The 20688-nt window shown below is 43.4% G+C and overlaps 2 protein-coding genes across 3 annotated transcripts in view; one reads left to right on the top strand and one right to left on the bottom strand.

Moving 5' to 3' along the window:
- ngfa (nerve growth factor a (beta polypeptide)) overlaps positions 1-20688 on the bottom strand; it is a 92655-nt gene extending 71967 nt beyond the window's left edge. The window contains exon 1 of the mRNA XM_030423055.1: positions 20610-20688. The gene's annotated coding sequence lies outside the window, so the exon portion shown is untranslated. The remainder of the gene's footprint in view (positions 1-20609) is intronic.
- LOC115585033 (potassium voltage-gated channel subfamily A member 3) lies at positions 8701-18420 on the top strand. Of its 2 annotated transcripts, none has more exons than XM_030423052.1 (4): positions 8701-10825; positions 14222-14296; positions 14950-16859; positions 17513-18418. In XM_030423052.1, exon 1 carries the CDS (start codon positions 9166-9168, stop codon positions 10762-10764), a length of 1599 nt encoding a protein of 532 aa, XP_030278912.1. In that variant the 5' UTR covers positions 8701-9165; the 3' UTR covers positions 10765-10825; positions 14222-14296; positions 14950-16859; positions 17513-18418. The 2 variants fall into 2 exon arrangements, 1 of the variants encoding a protein (XP_030278912.1); XR_003984652.1 differs by lacking the exon at positions 8701-10825 and adding an exon at positions 10854-12265 and having other exon boundaries at positions 17513-18420.

Below are 20688 nucleotides of genomic sequence, written 5' to 3'. Positions count from 1 at the left end.
ATCATCAGCAGGCTGTCTTCAACTGAAAGGATTAAAAAAGCTACATCAGAGTCTGTCACAGTAGAGACAGTACAGGACTAGCGCACTTTTACATGCAGCACGCGCCTTTCACTGCATAGCACTATAGTCGACAGGTATTGCAATATTTGTGCATTCTGGGTTCGACTTGTAAAATAAGTCATAATAACTAAACACTGCAGTGTGCCTTGGCAATTTTTGGTTATGAATTATCGATCACAAAGCAAAGCACAAGTCTAACCTCTCAGTTTTTGGTTTCATGATATGTCCTTGGGTCCAGAGAGAACCTGGTTTCTAATACTTGGATTTTTTGGAGCGGCACTCCTTAGCCATCTACTGGCATTTTCTCTTTGTATTGACCATTACCACTGGGGGTCATTCGACATGAGCATGGACCTTCTTCTCTAAATCGTGTTGTTTGCAGTGATAAATCTCTGAAGCTTTCTGTCGGTAGAATACAGGCTCATTGATGTTTTCGAAAAACAGTTATGATGTTTCATTCTCGCTCAGCTCCACACGTTAATGAACTGGAAAAACAGGGTAAATGTTCGGTATCTCCACTAGTCAAGCTAGGCTGCTCTCTTCTGTGTTGACCCCCATCTGTTTTTAAAAGCAGGTGCATGATAATAGCTGCTTTAAAGATCCAGTGTGCAGGATTAAGTGGTGAATTTGCAGATTGCAATCAACTGAATCAACCTTTTCTACAAGCCTTGTGGAAGGTGTTTGTAGAAACTTGGAGGTGGAGATGGGAAAAGGATCAGCTCCCTCTGTAGATATAAAAGGCTAATTATAAGGTAGCAAAATGACGATCATATTAAGTTTCAGGTGATTATTCAATAGAGTTATACAGTTAGCATACAGTTGTAATTGAGTGATACAATTATAATCCTAAATGTACATTTTTGTGAAATGTTATTGTCATCATCCACGTACCTTTTCACAGGAATAACAACAATTGACATCCCAAAAAAAGGCAGTGTTTTAATAATTTGTGTCCGAAATGAATTCATGCTGAAACTGAGAGAAGAGATCCACCCTGTCATGTGGAGGACAGTCGGCCTCTGTGGATGCACTGGAGCATACAGCATTTCTCTGTGTGTACCAACAACCATCTGGACCAACTGGGGACACGGTGGCTTTCCTGAACAGAGCGTTAGCGGAAAGATGGAGTCAGGCAGCAGTGTAGAGAGCAGCATGTCAAACAGAGGTAAACTGTAAACACAGATGGCCGCAAATATGTTCCATTTATAAATAATACTCCACGTATCGTAATACATAAACAGGCACTTGCAACAGTCAACAGCTAAAATAAATGAATAAATGCAACTGAGCTGATTCAGCATTGTCAATATACTTCATAAGATAGTGTGTAATATAAAATCTGCAAGTCTTGTGAGTAACACTTTCCCATAAGGTACACAAATAGTGTGAGTAGTAACTGAGGAACGAGTGATATTGATGATTAATGAATTGTTAATGAGTAATTCCTGATTAACTGTGAGTCAGGAACTATACAGTAATTAATGATGAGTTACTGGAGAACAGACTGGGAGATATTATATTAATGAATAAATGGTGTCTTTAACTCTTCATTATCTACTATATAGTCTTGAAATCACAGTTAGTCAGGAAGTACGCATTAACTTTTCATTAACTATCAAGTCGTTCCCGATTAATTCTTCACTCGTTACTTAGGAACTACTTCTACATTTTTGTGCACCTTATTGAATGTTTACATCTTTATCATTTTTTCCTTGTTAAAAAGCATCATATCAGCCAATTAGCACTTCTGACGTGTTTTTAATTGCACTTACTTTCCCAAATTACTTGCAAATGATGACATTTTGCAAAAAGGGAAATTCCATTATGAAATTCAATATACAGTTGAAAACGTGTACGTCCCTACCCTTTGTCCTCAGGAAAGTAATGAAATTAAATAAAGGGATGCCGACATACAGTGGGGAGTGTAAAGGAGATGATATGTCTTGCCTCCAAGGACAGCACCGAAATGTTATAAAGTCAGGCCGTTGAGAAAAAAAGATTATAAGGCGTGGAAAGGGATGAGTGGAGGTGAGAGACACAGAGGGGGAGAAAATGATGTGAGAAAGTATGGTGCGAGCGATGTCAACCTAGAGAGGGGTTGAAGGGGGGGATGGTGATGATGATCTCCCATTTCTGCATTTCAAATCCTGGGATGCCCACGATCATGTCTTCCCCAGCTCTTTGCTACCAGATCTGCTACCATGGGAAAGAAAACGCACTGTGGTTTATGTTTTATGGACTGACATGAAGTGAAATGCAATTACCCGGCAGCTGTTCTCGTGGTTGTAGCTCTTACTCACTCTTGCTCTCCAGTATGAGAAAGATTTGGTTTCCTAAGTAGGGTCTAAGTAGGGCAGAACACAAAGACAAACAGTCTAATTAATAGATAATTACAAGGCTTTATAATTCATCAAAGTCCTGCGTGGTCTCCAGAGCCTTAATATACAGTTCAATCAACTTCAGCCCTGCAGTGTTATCTTCTGCAAATGTGAAGGTTTTTGTCTTCCTGTTTCTGTCCTCATTCCGTATCCAAAAGGAAGTGATGGGTGGTGCATGAAGCAGGGAAGCCCCTCTCTCTCCCCTGCAGATGATTTGCTCTGTTGGGACTGTATCTATTATGGATACATATCGCCTGCCACTGCATCTTCCAATTTGTGACACTCTAGTCATGCTGGAACTCCTTCCTAGATCCAATATAACCTGAGAAAGTAATGCCTTTAAGTGGGGAATTCACTCAAACCCAAGCAAAGACTGACCTTGTGTTTTTCTCTGTGTTTGTGCATCCACATGTGGCGCGCCTTACCCGCAAGCCCACTGGTTGTTTACCTCTTTGTCTCCACCCAGCATGTACAGATGATCGTCCAGCTCAAACAATAACACAGTGCCACAGCCAGATGAGTTTCAGCCACGTTGCTGCCTCTCCTTCACCCTTTCCTTCCCCCATCCCTCTCTCCGTTGCCGGGGTTACAGCAGGACCTGATGTGGCTTCTGGCCAGTCTGGCTTTGTTAAACGAATGGCCCTGTCCGCTCCCTCTCTGCCTCTCCTCCCGTCTCCCTCTTCTGTCGTGTACAGCTGCACTCCTGTCCTGATATCTATAGTTATGCTAATATGAGCTGTTGATTAATTAGTCCACACACACAGGTGCTTTGTCCATATGGGACCCCTCAGCACCCCTGTGTGCTTTTATTGTTTATGTGCACGTGGAAGAGCAAGAGGATGTGGGATGGATGTGGGCATGTCAGTGGCTGAGTAACAGGAAGACACTGCTTGTAAAAAAAAAAGTGTACAGATTAGAGTCTGGATCTAATTTATCATATAGATTACTGGTGGATTTAATTAGTTGTCTCGGGGTAATAACAAAGAGTCATGACTATGGCTGTCATTGCATCCCACAATAGCACGTCATTGCATCAGCTTGCCCAGGAAGCAATAAAAATAATGCTATGCAAATTATTTTCCGTCTTCCCAAATTAACTTTTCGTGCAGAACAGTTTAAAAGGTTTGCCATAAATGTAGATTAGCGATGTACGTAAATCCTGCATGCGATGACTCGCTCACCATATAAATTAGACTCCTGTTCCCTTGTGAATAAAAGATGTCTGTCTGCCCGTCTCCATCTTCCTCTGACATTAGTCCTCCTGCTGTTCCCTAAGGCCTCTCCCGAGGAATAAAACCAGAAAAGCGCTTAAACTTTCTCCACAGCTTCGCAGACATGTGATCAGCCGACACGTATTTCCAGAGCCAAAATGATGGATTGCCTCCAATCACAACCTACATGAAGTTTTCCCATCATAGAGTAAGTCCATCTTTTAGATTTATATGTTCACATGCTCAGACATGTCATTGCCATTTGATCATTTTCCCTTCCTGTGACTAGTTTTATCTTTACAACTATAAAGCAAAAATATAAGAAATACTTGTATTACTTTTTAGCCATGCTAGAATGGCAATGTAAGTCTTTCAGTCAGTCATTACTTTGGTCAAAACTTGAATATCTTAACTACTGGACTCTGCTGTACTATGTGCTTCATGCTGATAAGCAAATGCCAGCATGCTAATATGCTAAATAAGATTATGAACATCTATTAAACATCAGCCTGATAGCACCGTCAATGCGAACATGTTAAGCATGCTGATGGTAGCATGTAGGTCGAAAGCACCACTGTATCCAATAGGGTGTGACTTGTTTTTTGCTATTAGAGCCATCTTTGTTTAGCAAGTACAACTTGCACTCAAGGAAACTGGCACGGCAACAACATTCAACCCATCATGAAGAAAAGAAAAATCTACGCAGAAGGATGAAAAAAACTAAACAATGTGGACTCGGCCGGATGGGAAGGGCAGAGCCTAATTAGATACAAGCAAAGCAAATAAGACAAACAATCATGAAAATAGATGTTCCATTACAGCAGCACTGGCAGTCGTGTGGTGGGTGGTAGTGAAGCAAATGCTAATATTTCCTGAGGAGATGGAACACTTTTTGAAAGAAACTGATCACATTAACGAACAACCACAACATTTCATGCTGACTGGTGGGACGGGTTGCCAGATACGTGATTCCTCATCCTTAGTTTTTCTCTTAAAGACATCAAGTTTACTCTTTTTCCAGGAACTGCGCAGATGGATGCTGCTGTGCATCCCTCGCAGAAGATCCAAACCAGCCTATTTTTCTCAAGTGCAACCAGATGTCCATGACCTCAGCCAGCTAAGCTGTTCTTCCTGCAAAATGACCCACTTCCCCCTCACATGCTCTCTGGGCCTGTTTCAATGCCTTTCAGTCAGCCACATTCCACTTTGAGGCATTCAAGTGCAATGTGCAAGGTAGCCCAATTTCGTAGGTTAATAAGGGAGTTGGGGTGGTCCTATATTTAACATGGAGAGTGGAAACCACATTAAAAGGCCCTGTGGCTGTCCCTGAGCTCTCTCCCCGTGGACTGACTGGCCCTTTTAATACAAGACAGCTTCAATGTGGCCTCATTAAAAAAACAGGCTTCACACTGAACGCGTCGATGTCACAGCTCTTAGTAATCTTTGTCATTATACATATAGGTATTACATTATTTAAAGAAAATAGCAAGTATAGACTCTGTAAGCCTAGTTACATGCATTTTTTATGACAACCATGCTTCCGAAATTATACTTCCATCAAACCTCTGTTCTGTTTCAGTACATTTTTAGAATCACTGTCATTGTAATAGTGAGAGAAAAATATTCATTAGGTAGGTAGGTGGAGGAAAACTTCAGAAAATGTACAGTTGGAATATAGTTGATTTACAAGTCTAATTCCCAACTCATCAAATACTGATGCTTTAGGACGACGGCCGACCCAACCTACAATCCTAAAGCATCAGGAATGCGACTTAAAAGTCAACTTACTTACAAATACGACCTTAAAAGTAGCAATACCACAATTACAAGCATATCTGCACTGAAACTGACTGAAGTATTAGACGTAAAAGTAGAGACAATTTCTCTAGTTAAAAAGAACAAATTTGAAAGTAACAATGGGTTTTAATGGTACCCCTTAAGATAAATATCATTAATAAATTACATTACAGTACATTTATATATAACCAGTCTTTAATTAATACCTATTTCATGATTAACAAACAATGAATTGCTTGATAAACCATATACTGAGCAACTGTAAACATCAGGTTTGTAAACATCAGCTGCAATCTGATCTTTATAGATGAACTACACAGTATTCATTAACCATTTACATGTTATTACATTTACATTTACAAGTATTGTTAACAGTCAAACAACAATTAACTAAAGCTGAATTAACAATTTATTTACCATGTAATGATTATCAAATTGATTGAAAATGAGTGAAAATATTATGGTGGAATAAAAGTACAAACTTCCTGTGTAATATACTGAAATAGAAAATTAAAGCAACAGGTAATGAAAAGTACAAGTACTTCTAGAAAAAGAAATTGTTGTTATGTAGAAATTGGCAGTTTGTGCGATTTTGGCGACCCCCACAGTTTCTGAGTGCAACACCACTGTCGTGAATACAAATCCCAGGTCTGTAACAATTTGTCGGATGCAACGTAGGTGCTGACTAGAAATAAAACTCATTACATTGTAACGAGGTTACGTGTTTAAAACTTGTATGTTGGAGTTAACATGCATGTAAAGCTGTGATTAGACCCTTTCACTGAAGTTACATGTGATGGGGGTCAGAGTGGCTGAGACAGAGACACCATTCACCCTCGTACAAGACTATTACCATCAGAATTACTCTGAAGCTGTTATTTTGAGATCAAAAGGTCACAATTGTTGACCTTAATGACAAAACTTGAGTATTTGTACTTGCTTGTTTGACGTCCTGATGAAAAGGTCTAAATTATGATTAAAAAGTGTAACTTAGTTTAAGTTTAACCTAGACCCTGCTGCTGGTAATATACAGTTTATCTTCTTTCTCTTGCGCTCTCTCTCTCTCTCTCTGGGGCTCTACAAGGTAAATCATTTGCTTAAGGTTTTTTGTCTTGCTTTGTTGTTTTGGGTCAAAACCAATCTTGGTGCCCCCCAGTGGCAATATAAAAAAAGACACTGTGGGTAAGTAAAACTTCTCATTTCTTGGTTGTGGTTTTGTTTTGTCATTCTACACTTACGATTCAAGTTGGGTAAAGAATCCAGGGAGTAGACGAAATGTAACATCCCCGACTGCCCCCGCATGCAAGGATGGGGCTGCGCGTCAGGTTGGGAGTTCCCTCACATTTCCCATGTTGATGGGCAACTTCTCAGATTAGTCCAGTCATCCGACTCTCTTTTAATTTGATCAGGAGGAAGCGGATGCTCATGAGCAGCAGGCAGAGTTATCCATCACAATTATCCCAACGTCTCTTTCCCTCCTTTTGGCATTGTGATTCCACCACTTGTTGGTTTGTTGTCTGAGAGTGTGTTTGCATACACAGAGCGTGACGGTAAACACTACAGTGTGAATGTCTGAGGAGCTAGCAGAGAGTTGCTGAAATGGTTTATGCCACTAGCCAACTATTTGATGTTTTTTTTTTTTTTTTTTTGCGGAGAGGAATCGGCCAACCTTCATGCCTGCGCTCTCTCATTTTATTATAAGCTCACAAATCCACCACCACCCACCCACTTACACCTCCCCACAGACACACACACATATACGCACACACACAAGGGAGAAAACACAAGTGTCTGGCTTTGGCAATACTTCTAAAGACCTTCATGTCAGAATGTTCTCACCTTGGGAGACTGTCCTCATTTCCTCCTATGTACTGGATATATATGTACACACACTCCAAATACTGACCATACAGGTTTCAAATACAGTATGGTAACCTGTTTGACAATTTGAACCAGGCTCAGTGAAGGAGGTGCAGCAAATGTCCCCAGCTGGACATGAAACAGCGTCATTGCTGTTTTTGGTTCCCATGGTGACTCTGATGTCACTAGGGCACCGAGACATAAGGAAAAGATTGACAAAAGGAGCCAATACAATTTTTTAAAAAAGCAGAAAACAATGAATTTTCCGATTAATTCATGAGCAGCTCAGCATTTAAGAGACAGCAGTGGTTGCGCTGCCAGATTTCTCTGACTGCTTGCATTTTTCACCGAGCTTTAGTGCTGCTCCCTGCACTGCTTTGTCTCCTCCCACTCGGGTTGACTTAATCAATGATTGTTTCTGCCTGCAGGAGAGTTCTGCCATGGAAATATTTTTGTAAAAAAAAGTCAGAAAAAAAAACAACTCTTGGTCTGTGGTAACTTTCTCTCGGTTTTTCATTTCAGCACCTCGGACAGCAGCACCCAGGGGCGTCGCTTCAGAAATATCCCTGCAATTTATATCACTAGACAGTAAAATGATTGTTCGAGGAAGCCCCTGGAGAAACAACTGATGGCTAAGAAATAGTCTATTGATTGATATCTGCCTGCGATGTATCACTGCCGCACTCAATTTTCTTGCCTTTTCTCGTATAATAGTGATGAAATGTGGGGTCAAGTCACCACACATCCGGAGTTGGTCACTTTAAGGTTTTAAGACACTCTGCGCAAAGTTGTAAAGTTGGCTGGGCATTGCTGATAATCCATGAGAGGAGAAACTGGTCAGGTTTAGGTGGTGATGGTCAGGATTACTCTCTTTCACCCTGCCTGTTTCAATATATCCAATTTGTCACAGGACCAGTGATGTTGTGTTCTGTCCTTACCCTTTTGACATTCAGAAGATTGGCCCTTAAATATTACAGAGGGGAAGTGTCCCTCCATGTCACGACCATCAGCGTATTCCTCAGGATGTGATGCTCATACTACATATTTGATATTCTTCCGGATACTGCTTTTTGCTTGAAAAAGCCCTGTCTCTCTCTCATATCGACCTGTTTGACCTCTCTGCCGGCCCCGCCCTCCCCATTTGCTCCTCTTTGCTCACTTAAACACGTAGCATCCCCTCTCTGTGACTCAAGCATCAACTGTACTTCTGATCTCCGATGCGATGCCAGTCCTTAAAACCATCGTTTTTGCCCGCAATGAAGAAACCGACGTCACATTTAAATTCAATTTCCAAATGCTTTTAATCTGACCACGATGGCGCACCCAAATCTGTTCTTGGATCAGACAAAAGGCTGTGCGTAATGGCGCAACTCTTAAGGCTGTCTCGGGGGAAAAAAGAAAACGAAAATGAGGCTCTGATATATTTATGAGTAGCCTATTTGAAAATGTCCTATCAGTGGGCAGTGACCTTGTTTAAAAAGAAGACTGATTGGACTCGTCCTGCAAGCGTGTGTATGTGTGCTTGAGCGCGTGTCTACAGGACGGAGAGAGGGGCAGAGGGAGGCGGGCACGCCCAAACGATGGTGTTGAATGATGCCCGTCTGTTGCTTCTTGTGTACATCGGTGCGTCCTGCGATTGGCGGAGGACAGAGAAAGGTACCCAGCGCTGGCGCGCCGTGGGCGGGTGGTAGGCTTGTTTATAAACCCAGATCTCTCCCTGTGGGCGGGAACAGCAACAGTAGAGAGTGAAAGTGAAGCAAAAGAAGAGAGAGAGGGAGAGAGACGGTGGAGGAGACGAGGCTGTGGCGGCGGCTGTCGTTGACCGGGGTTCGCACAGGGGGCGAGGCGGCCGCCCCTGTATGCGTCTTCAACCGCGCATGGACGACCACCTCAGCCTCCTGCAATCACCCCCGCCGAGCGTGACCAAAACCCGGGGCGACAATCTGGTGAACCACGGATACACCGAGACAGAGGCCGACGTGATGACGGTCGTGGCGTGTGACAACATGCTAGAAGAGTCGGCGGCTCTCCCGGGCCACCACTCTCTGGACCGATACGAACCGGACCACGAATGCTGCGAGCGGGTCGTCATCAACATCTCAGGGTTACGCTTCGAGACGCAGCTCAAGACTCTGTCCCAGTTCCCAGAGACGCTGCTGGGGGACCCGAAGAAGAGGATGAGGTACTTTGATCCCCTCAGGAACGAGTACTTTTTCGATCGGAACCGACCTAGCTTTGATGCCATCCTGTACTACTACCAGTCCGGCGGGCGCATCCGAAGACCCGTCAACGTGCCCATTGACATTTTCTCTGAGGAGATCCGGTTTTATGAACTGGGCGAGGAGGCTATGGAGAAGTTCAGGGAGGATGAGGGCTTCATAAAGGAGGAAGAGCGGCCGTTGCCAGAGAATGAATTTCAAAGACAGGTGTGGCTGCTTTTTGAATACCCAGAGAGCTCGGGTCCCGCGAGGGGCATAGCGATAGTGTCTGTCCTGGTCATTCTCATCTCCATTGTCATCTTCTGCTTAGAGACACTACCGGAGTTCAGGGACGAGAACAGGGATCCGATCACCATTGCGCCTGTGATTAATGGCACGCTCCCATATTTCGTCAGCCCCTTCTCAGACCCGTTCTTCGTGGTGGAGACGCTGTGCATCATCTGGTTCTCCTTCGAGCTGCTGGTGCGCTTCTTTGCATGCCCGAGTAAAGCCACGTTCTCCAAAAACATCATGAACATTATTGACATCGTGGCCATCATCCCCTATTTCATCACCCTGGGCACAGAGCTGGCAGAGAGGCAGGGAAACGGACAGCAGGCCATGTCATTAGCCATTCTGCGCGTAATTAGGCTTGTCCGGGTGTTTCGCATCTTCAAACTCTCGCGTCACTCAAAGGGGCTTCAGATTTTAGGACAGACTCTGAAGGCCAGCATGCGTGAGCTGGGCCTGCTGATCTTCTTCCTGTTCATCGGTGTCATCCTCTTCTCCAGCGCTGTTTACTTTGCTGAGGCAGACGACCCAGAATCGGGTTTCAACAGCATCCCGGACGCATTCTGGTGGGCTGTTGTCACCATGACCACCGTGGGGTATGGAGACATGCACCCCGTTACAATCGGGGGGAAAATTGTGGGTTCTCTGTGCGCCATCGCCGGTGTGCTGACCATTGCCCTGCCTGTACCCGTCATCGTCTCCAATTTCAACTATTTCTACCACAGAGAGACAGAGGGCGAGGAGCAGGCACAGTACCTGCACGTGGGCAGCTGTCAGCCTCTGGCAGACACAGAGGAGCTGAGGAAGACTCGCTCCTCTTCCTCACTCAGCAAGAGCGAGTACATGGTGATAGAGGAGCACGGGATCAACAGCGCGTTCAAACAGCAGCCCAACTTCCCCACCACCAACACCACCACCACGCAAAACAATTGTGTCAACATAAACAAAAAGATTTTCACCGACGTGTAGCCAGTGAGTCACGGCCCCGAGCGCAGGAGGGTGGAGGGGGGTGGAGGAAAGGCGAGGCGAGGTGAGGTGGGGTTTGGGGGGTGGGGTGGGGTGGGGTGGGGGGAGTGTCAACACACAGCTGGCTCTGTCGTTGCGCACCAGCGTGTGTGGAAGCAGCGCGTATATCAGACGCAGAGAGAAAGGAATACAGAGAGAGGCAAAAAAAAAAACAAAAAAAAACAACCCCTGTCTGTTCAGAGACGCTGCATTGTGCTCCATTCAAAGAATCAGGATTTTCCCATTTCAGCGATCCGAGTTCATAATTCTGTCTGGTTCCATTCGCGCTTGAAGAGAGAGAGCGAGAGAGAGAGAGAGAGAGAGAGAGCTCCTTGAGGTGTCAGGCCTACTATTCCTCCCTGAGTGAGGACCTGTTGTGCAGAGTGCAACAGCCCACGTGTTACCACAACAGGTTGTTATAGAGGCTTTATGACTGTGAAAGATGAGCTCACATGTACGCGCCTCGACGGACACTCACATTGTATTAACATGCGTTATGAGTCGTGATTCAGTCAGTCATAGCCTGTGTATAATATTCAGAATCATTTAGTTATGTGTGTGTGTGTGTGTTAAAACACATGTGATGTCTGAAAAACACAGTTCTGCATATATTATTCAATTAGACCGTTCTGTGCTATGCCTTAATTGTGCGTTAAAGTCTAGTCCAAATGCTACTGTCTTTTAAACAAACAAACAAAAAATATATACTGTCCTGATAGGCTTTTTAACGCGTAAACGGCACCATACACACACACACACACACACACACACACACGTGGCCCCGCGCCGACAGTTAGTGTGTGTTTTCATCGGGGCAGGACACACGTGAGAGAGGAAAACACAGCGCGCACACACAAATACACACACACACAGCGATCAAAGATGGCGCGTGCTTCTCTTTGGATGCCTCAAATATAGCCCGCTGTGATGCAGTCTCCATGGTGACGGTCGTTTCCTCGGTAACCCCGGTCACCGTTGCCATGGCATCCTTGTTTCCACAGTAACCTCCCAGATGGCTTGGAAGCTAAATCGAAGATCCTCATCGAAACAGGCTTTAATAAGACTGTTTTGTTTTTTGTTTTTTTCTCGCGTGCGTAAAAAACACGAGCCCAACCATACCCAGCGCCACTATCGCTCACCAAAGAGCTCGGCCCACTGGCTTAAACACAAATTGGAGTAAAAAGAAAGAAAGAAAGAAAGAAAGAAAGAGAGAGAGAGAGAGAGAGAGAGAGAGGTCTGTTTACGAATTGCCACAATGAACTGAAAATGAACCAGGCACAACTCAGAGAGGCGATGATGAGCCGGGAGAGAGATAGAGAGAGAGAGCGAAAGAGAGAGAGAGGATGGAGAGGCAGCAGCGCGTGAGGAATTATGAATGGGACTGGGAGCGCATTGTGTCTGGCTGTCTGGAGTGCGCTACTGCGGGCGCCCAGCAGAGGCTGCTGTTCTCCCACTGATGAAACTGGTGAGTCTTTTTTCCAGCACTGTCATGCCTCTTACCATTAGCCACGAAGCAGTGTGTTTTTTGTTTTTTTTTTGATTTTTTTTTTCATGTTTGCAGATTTACATCAGTGTTTCAATTCAGGCATGTCAGTCCAATTTGGAGTGTGACCCGAACATAAGAAAGGACATCACCACACACAGGTGCAGATCACATGGAGTCCCTACAATCCGTGCATCGGTTTTATAGTTAATATCAAAACATGATGCAAGTGAAAGTGTGTTTTTTTTTTAATCCTTAATGCTCAACATAACAGTCTCACATCAGTTGAGGGTTTCATATTTAGGCTCCCTGTCAGAGCTTAGGTAGGGCTTAGATAGGGCTTTCCCCTATCTTATATCCTGGGCCTGATGCTCCTGCAGTGTTCCAAGGTTTTCTTAACCTTCAGCTGACTTTGTTCATGACACAATAAGGGCACCAACCGCGTGCAACCACCCAGCTGGCCTCAGCGCTGCCTCCTGGTGGCCAATCACCATCTCCTGCCAAAAGAACAGGTGGCTGCGCTTCGCTGTGTGACCTCGTTCTTCTCTTGCCATTGACATCAAAGAGACACAAAGGTCAAATAACCCCGAGATACCAGACAGCAAGAGCAAACAGACTGTTTGATGAACAGATATTGTTTAATGAAGGCTGTTTGTTCTGTGTTTTATTTGCTGAACAGTAAATTATGACTTGTGTGCTTGTAACAACTCTAAAAAACACCTGTGGATGTTAACCCGCTGAAAACCTGCCCCTTTTTTTCCTGCAACATAGTCTTGTCTTGCTGCTGTCTCTGCAGATTTATGTCTAGATTTATGTTCCATATCGTCTCCGACTGTGATTAACTGATACAGACGGTGAGAAGGAGATAAAACTTCTACAGCAATGTTATGAATCAGTGCGACTTGCATGAGCACATGTGTTGTGTCGCTACACTAATAATATGTGTACCTCTGCAGTCATGGTAGAGTAATAATTAGGGCGGCCTCATTAGCTGGCTCGGCCCGAAGGCAAAGTGGGAGGTCCCACAGACCGACCTCTTCATTGATTATTCCTTTTCCGTTTTGACCCCTGACCTTGACCTCGTGTTTTTGTCAGTGAAAAACTCCATATAAGTCATCAGTTAAATGGCCTGCTCATTTCTCAATTCGCACAAAAGCGCCAGTGAGGGGAAACACTGGTCTATTGATCAGTGAGCGAGATATATCACAGAAGAGACTTGTTTATTATCCAACGAGATTGGTCAGTCAGGAAGCTATTCTCATGGCCTCGTGCGGAATGGATAGTTAGAGACAAAAACAAAGATGTAGTGGAGTACATTACTGTGCGATTGCACGCTCTTCTCTTCAGTTCTATTTCTGTCCACTTGTGCTTGTGTGCATCTCCGCCGCTCACTTGTGTGTTACATTTATTTCTGTCAGCCTAATTTCCTCTCCTTACCTCTGCGCCTCTTTCTTTATGTTTACTACTGTATAGACGTTTAGTTGACGCTCTGATTCAGTGTAATTTGCAGTAAGTGGGTCATTAGGATGCACATCTACTTCACCCGAGGACAGCTTAATGGGAAATGAGGCTGACAGTGAGCAAAGTTCAGAGGAAATGTTCCCCTTCGTGTTACAAGATGGTCTCTCTCCAAAAGTTTAAAAGTGCTCCTCTCCTCTCCTCTCCTCTCCTCTCCTCTCTTCTAATCTACTCTTCCCATCTTCCTCTCCCTCTGAACTATCGGTGTTTACAGTTTGATTTTCGCATGAGAGATAATGAGACAGCAGGGAGAAAAGGCGCAGCCTTGCATTGTTAATAAGACCACCGAGCTGTGTGATGGGTCTGGCTACGCTGTGTGGCTCTAACAATTTTGCTTTTTCTTCTCTTTTCTCCTCCTCCTCCTCCTCCTCCTCTTCCTCTCCCCCCTCTACCTCATCTTCCTCTCTCTCTTTCTCCTAGGTGAAAGTTGTTGAATTTTTTTGCACAGACCTCCTGGAAATCCTGACGATCCCAGTTAGACTGCCTCCCTTTTAGGTAAATAGACTGTATTTTGGGGGGGACAGTACAGCCCAGCCGCCAGGAAAAAATGTTAGCAGTTAACGTTTTTGCAAACCACCATTTCCACATTTGTAGATGTTGTAGGATATGTACCATACCAACATTTCTATAAAACATTTCATATCACATTTGCATTACATGGTTACGAGCTGTCTTTCATACCTTGAGATGAAGGGGATGGTGGTGGACTTAAGGTGAGGTGACTGGAAGTGTTTCAAGATTTGTAAGAGTGACCACTAGATACATTTTTTTTAAGGAGACCATTTTTAAGCCGTGTTTGTGGTGACAAATAATAGATATTGGAATTCTCTAGCCTTGTTTGTGGCAATAAAATAAGCTATTTTAAGCAAAAATGTAATGTCTTCCCAATCCTAAATACGTGTTTTTTGTGCCTAAACCTAGCTAGAAAGTAAATGTTGTCATAAGATAAAATGGAAAATTTAACCTTAAGAAACTTGAGTTGTAACCAATAGAATTGTTAAGTTTTAGCATATCCATGGTTTGCAGAAACATGCATTGCCAGCATTTATTCTAATAATTGAGAGCGGATATGACATGGGTGAAATGTCTCATTTTAGAGAGGTACAGATTCCCTGTTTATCTGCAGTGACCTTTTTTCTTCCTTTTAGGAGCGCAGTGACTGTGGTCTTCCTGTTGGGCCCGGTGGGCCAAAGTTAAGAGTTGAAACAGAGCTCCCACTGGATCAATTTTAACTTCCCTACCCTCCTCCTCCTGACTCGCGTCCTCAAACCTGGCCTTCTAACAAGCGGTGCTTAGCAGGTCTCCCCCTCTGGAGGATCACCACTCAATCCAAAATGCAACAAAATGCAATCGCAAGAATAACAGATGCATAAAAATATCACACATACGATTTTGTAGCTGCAGTTTTCGCGACTGCTTCTTTTCTGGAGTTGATGGAACCATCACAAGATCAGAAGTGAACCAGGCAGTGACAGGATTCAGCTGGAACTGTGTTTTGGACTCTGACATATCTCCATACCGCTTTCTATATACAATTCAAAAGGACAGATACAGGAAACAGCCAGCAATTTGCAAAGCACATCTAATTCCTGGACTTTACACAGATTTCTACATTCTGTCTTCATACTTCTGGGTAATGATATTCATTACGGACATTAACTGACAAACAGCTTTTTGCTTCGAGTCAAAAGTGGCAAAGTCTGAGGCCACCCGTGATTTGCTGATATGAAACTGTGATACCAATCAAAGACTGTTAGCCATATGCCTTTCTTAGCTCTGTGTGCTCTGTATTGCTAATACGTTAAACACATATGTATGTGTGCTGGTCGCAGCTATTCCCCTGACACAGAGAACAATACAAAGGCATGCACACACAAACGCAGACACAACAAACACACACGTATACACATGCCTGTGAATAGCTCTCTTGTATCCCAGAGTGCACAGGTGTCTTTTCGGGGACGGGGTAGAATATTGTCAGGGGAAGGCTGTGTATACTGGTATTTGTTCTGTGTTACTATGTTCCGTCTTTAACATGACCCATATAAAGAGATTATGAGTTGTAATGTCTTTCTTTGCGAGGGGCCGCAGCCTGCGTTCACTCAATTACTGAGGTAATGGTGCTCATTTATGTCTGGGAGAATATCAAGGTTCAATTGCTGATCACTGACCTGCACTGAGTGACTTTCTAGGATGTTGCAAATGACCAGAGACGTTTGTAACTACATAACAACCCCTGTGTGGATGTTTCTGTACAGTTAATCCATGTCTGTCATTCCCTCCGTTGTGTAAATTCATTGTAGAATTTGAAGTAAGGGCTGATGGTTCAACAATTGTTCAAAATTACTCCAATTTCCTACGTTAATTGAGGCATTAATATCCATTGACACACTGTGTGCAGCAAATGTCAGTGTTAAATAAGTGTTTCCCATGTGGAGCCTCACTCATTGACAGCCATTGAGAAGCGAGCAATGTTGTTTGGCAGCACTTCAGAAGGCCCATTACACAGAAACACTCGCACAACAGAAGTCTCCTCTGTAGCTGTGCTCAACCAACAGTACAAGACAACTTCTCTTTAACAGGGTGAGTAGGGCAGTTATTTATGAAACTGCACTACAGGACAATAGAACAATGAGAGACACTATTCACTCTGACAGGACTGGGGACCCTCACAACGTGACATTCTTTGAGAAGTGAACAACGTTGCAATGCTCGCAGCACTTTAGAAGACCAAACCCAGAGAAGCTCTCACCTAACAGAAGTTTCCTCTGCAGTTGTGATCAACAAGACAACCTCTCTCTAACAGGGTGAGAAGGTCAGTTCATAATCAATGTGCCTTCAGGACAATTAGAATGATAAAAGGCACTATTCTGTCTGAGAGAAGGAAGGGGGACCCCTAATACGGGACAGCAGAACAAGGGACCCTCACAAAGTGACATTCTTCGAGAAGCGAACAAATCTCTAGAACAGAAGTCTACTCTGCATTTGTGATCAACAGTCAGAACAATACAACCTCCTGGAAATCCTGACGATCCCAGTTAGACTGCCTCCCTTTTAGGTAAATAGACTGTATTTTGGGGGGGACAATACAGCCCAGCCGCCAGGAAAAAATGTTAGCAGTTAACGTTTTTGCAAACCACCATTTCCACATTTGTAGATGTTGTAGGATATGTACCATACCAACATTTCTATAAAACATTTCATATCACATTTGCATTACATGGTTACGAGCTGTCTTTCATACCTTGAGATGAAGGGGATGGTGGTGGACTTAAGGTGAGGTGACTGGAAGTGTTTCAAGATTTGTAAGAGTGACCACTAGATACATTTTTTTTAAGGAGACCATTTTTAAGCCGTGTTTGTGGTGACAAATAATAGATATTGGAATTCTCTAGCCTTGTTTGTGGCAATAAAATAAGCTATTTTAAGCAAAAATGTAATGTCTTCCCAATCCTAAATACGTGTTTTTTGTGCCTAAACCTAGCTAGAAAGTAAATGTTGTCATAAGATAAAATGGAAAATTTAACCTTAAGAAACTTGAGTTGTAACCAATAGAATTGTTAAGTTTTAGCATATCCATGGTTTGCAGAAACATGCATTGCCAGCATTTATTCTAATAATTGAGAGCGGATATGACATGGGTGAAATGTCTCATTTTAGAGAGGTACAGATTCCCTGTTTATCTGCAGTGACCTTTTTTCTTCCTTTTAGGAGCGCAGTGACTGTGGTCTTCCTGTTGGGCCCGGTGGGCCAAAGTTAAGAGTTGAAACAGAGCTCCCACTGGATCAATTTTAACTTCCCTACCCTCCTCCTCCTGACTCGCGTCCTCAAACCTGGCCTTCTAACAAGCGGTGCTTAGCAGGTCTCCCCCTCTGGAGGATCACCACTCAATCCAAAATGCAACAAAATGCAATCGCAAGAATAACAGATGCATAAAAATATCACACATACGATTTTGTAGCTGCAGTTTTCGCGACTGCTTCTTTTCTGGAGTTGATGGAACCATCACAAGATCAGAAGTGAACCAGGCAGTGACAGGATTCAGCTGGAACTGTGTTTTGGACTCTGACATATCTCCATACCGCTTTCTATATACAATTCAAAAGGACAGATACAGGAAACAGCCAGCAATTTGCAAAGCACATCTAATTCCTGGACTTTACACAGATTTCTACATTCTGTCCTCATACTTCTGGGTAATGATATTCATTACGGACATTAACTGACAAACAGCTTTTTGCTTCGAGTCAAAAGTGGCAAAGTCTGAGGCCACCCGTGATTTGCTGATATGAAACTGTGATACCAATCAAAGACTGTTAGCCATATGCCTTTCTTAGCTCTGTGTGCTCTGTATTGCTAATACGTTAAACACATATGTATGTGTGCTGGTCGCAGCTATTCCCCTGACACAGAGAACAATACAAAGGCATGCACACACAAACGCAGACACAACAAACACACACGTATACACATGCCTGTGAATAGCTCTCTTGTATCCCAGAGTGCACAGGTGTCTTTTCGGGGACGGGGTAGAATATTGTCAGGGGAAGGCTGTGTATACTGGTATTTGTTCTGTGTTACTATGTTCCGTCTTTAACATGACCCATATAAAGAGATTATGAGTTGTAATGTCTTTCTTTGCGAGGGGCCGCAGCCTGCGTTCACTCAATTACTGAGGTAATGGTGCTCATTTATGTCTGGGAGAATATCAAGGTTCAATTGCTGATCACTGACCTGCACTGAGTGACTTTCTAGGATGTTGCAAATGATCAGAGACGTTTGTAACTACATAACAACCCCTGTGTGGATGTTTCTGTACAGTTAATCCATGTCTGTCATTCCCTCCGTTGTGTAAATTCATTGTAGAATTTGAAGTAAGGGCTGATGGTTCAACAATTGTTCAAAATTACTCCAATTTCCTACGTTAATTGAGGCATTAATATCCATTGACACACTGTGTGCAGCAAATGTCAGTGTTAAATAAGTGTTTCCCATGTGGAGCCTCACTCATTGACAGCCATTTAGAAGCGAGCAATGTTGTTTGGCAGCACTTCAGAAGGCCCATTACACAGAAACACTCGCACAACAGAAGTCTCCTCTGTAGCTGTGCTCAACCGACAGTACAAGACAACTTCTCTTTAACAGGGTGAGTAGGGCAGTTATTTATGAAACTGCACTACAGGACAATAGAACAATGAGAGACACTATTCACTCTGACAGGACTGGGGACCCTCACAACGTGACATTCTTTGAGAAGTGAACAACGTTGCTTGGCTCGCAGCACTTTAGAAGACCAAACCCAGAGAAGCTCTCACCCAACAGAAGTTTCCTCTGCAGTTGTGATCAACAAGACAACCTCTCTCTAACAGGGTGAGAAGGTCAGTTCATAATCAATGTGCCTTCAGGACAATTAGAATGATAAAAGGCACTATTCTGTCTGAGAGAAGGAAGGGGGACCCCTAATACGGGACAGCAGAACAAGGGACCCTCACAAAGTGACATTCTTCGAGAAGCGAACAAATCTCTAGAACAGAAGTCTACTCTGCATTTGTGATCAACAGTCAGAACAATACAACCTCTCTTTAACAGGATTAGAAGACCAGCTCTTAATGAAAGTATACTGCAGCATAATAAAATAAAAAAGACACTGTTCTGTAGACAGAAGGACTGGGGATTTGTATTTGGCTTGGAGAAAGGAATGGTGATTCCCAGCTTTTCCCAGAAGAACATAATCTCCATTTGAAACACATTCAACTGGACCTTAAAGAGAGCTGAACTGTGTATGAGCCCAGTGGAAAACTTCATATCATGCGTGCCTGTGCAGAGGAGATAAATATTAACATTCTACCAGAGGTTTGCAGCCATCACACTGTCACCCTGTGTATGAGCAAGTGTGCTTTATTGCTCCAGAGAGCCCTGCAGCTCGCTAGTAACTCTGCCATCCCTCTGGGCTATTGTGTGTCCGCGAGAATCAAGCTGCCTTTCTTTAAGGCATATTGGTGATGTCGTCTAGACTCAGTGTTTATCATTCCAGCACAATTATCCCGCTTTGTACTCTTTCTCTTCCAGGCTCGTTGCCCGTAATCTTTCACTTACTAAACACGTTACTTAAAGATACAACCACGCTCACAAAAACACCCATGACATCATCAAAGCTCACCAGCAGCCATTGCGCTACAGCAGGAAATCTCCATAGCAACAAGGGAGAGTTGTTGGAAGGTATAGAAAGTGGCCACATAGAACAGATTCAGCCCTCTACAGGTGCAGGCTGAAGCTCTCAGTACGAACTTTTACAGCTTTTTTAAGTGTAAATGGTGTCTGAAAGGGATCGGTGCTGTCGTTTTTATCGTCTCTGTGCATTGTGTTTTATCGTATATATGTGTGTGCCTGTGTGTGCGTGTGTCTGGCAAAGGATAAGTGTATTGCCTCAATGGCAGATTTGGTCACAACGTGCAGTGACTCCGCAGCAGGTCTAGCAGAGTTATGACAATGCCAACACAACTCTTGGGCCAAGATTTGATTATTATATTTAAACTAAAACAACATACAGGATAACAGGTATACTGATGATGAAAGGAAATATCATCTCCATGAGCATGGATTGACTTTAAATTAATTAAGACTTTAAAGTAACATTATGTAGAAACCGGCTTATTATGCGAATTGGCGCCCCCCACAGTTTCTGACTTTAACCACTGTCGCAAATACAAATCTCAGGTCTGTAACAACTACTAATGAGTTTATGATACAACATTAGCTCATCATCACTTTTGCCCAAAAAGATAAAATTCAGTCATTATCTACTCACCCTAATGCAGATGTAAAAATCTGGTTTTGCCGCCACTTAACATTTCTGTAGCTTCACAACAAAACAACGACGTAGCATT

This window comes from Sparus aurata, chromosome 7, assembly GCF_900880675.1.
Source record: "Sparus aurata chromosome 7, fSpaAur1.1, whole genome shotgun sequence".
Classification (NCBI taxonomy): domain Eukaryota; kingdom Metazoa; phylum Chordata; class Actinopteri; order Spariformes; family Sparidae; genus Sparus; species Sparus aurata.
This window is presented reverse-complemented; position numbering and strand designations above follow the sequence as displayed.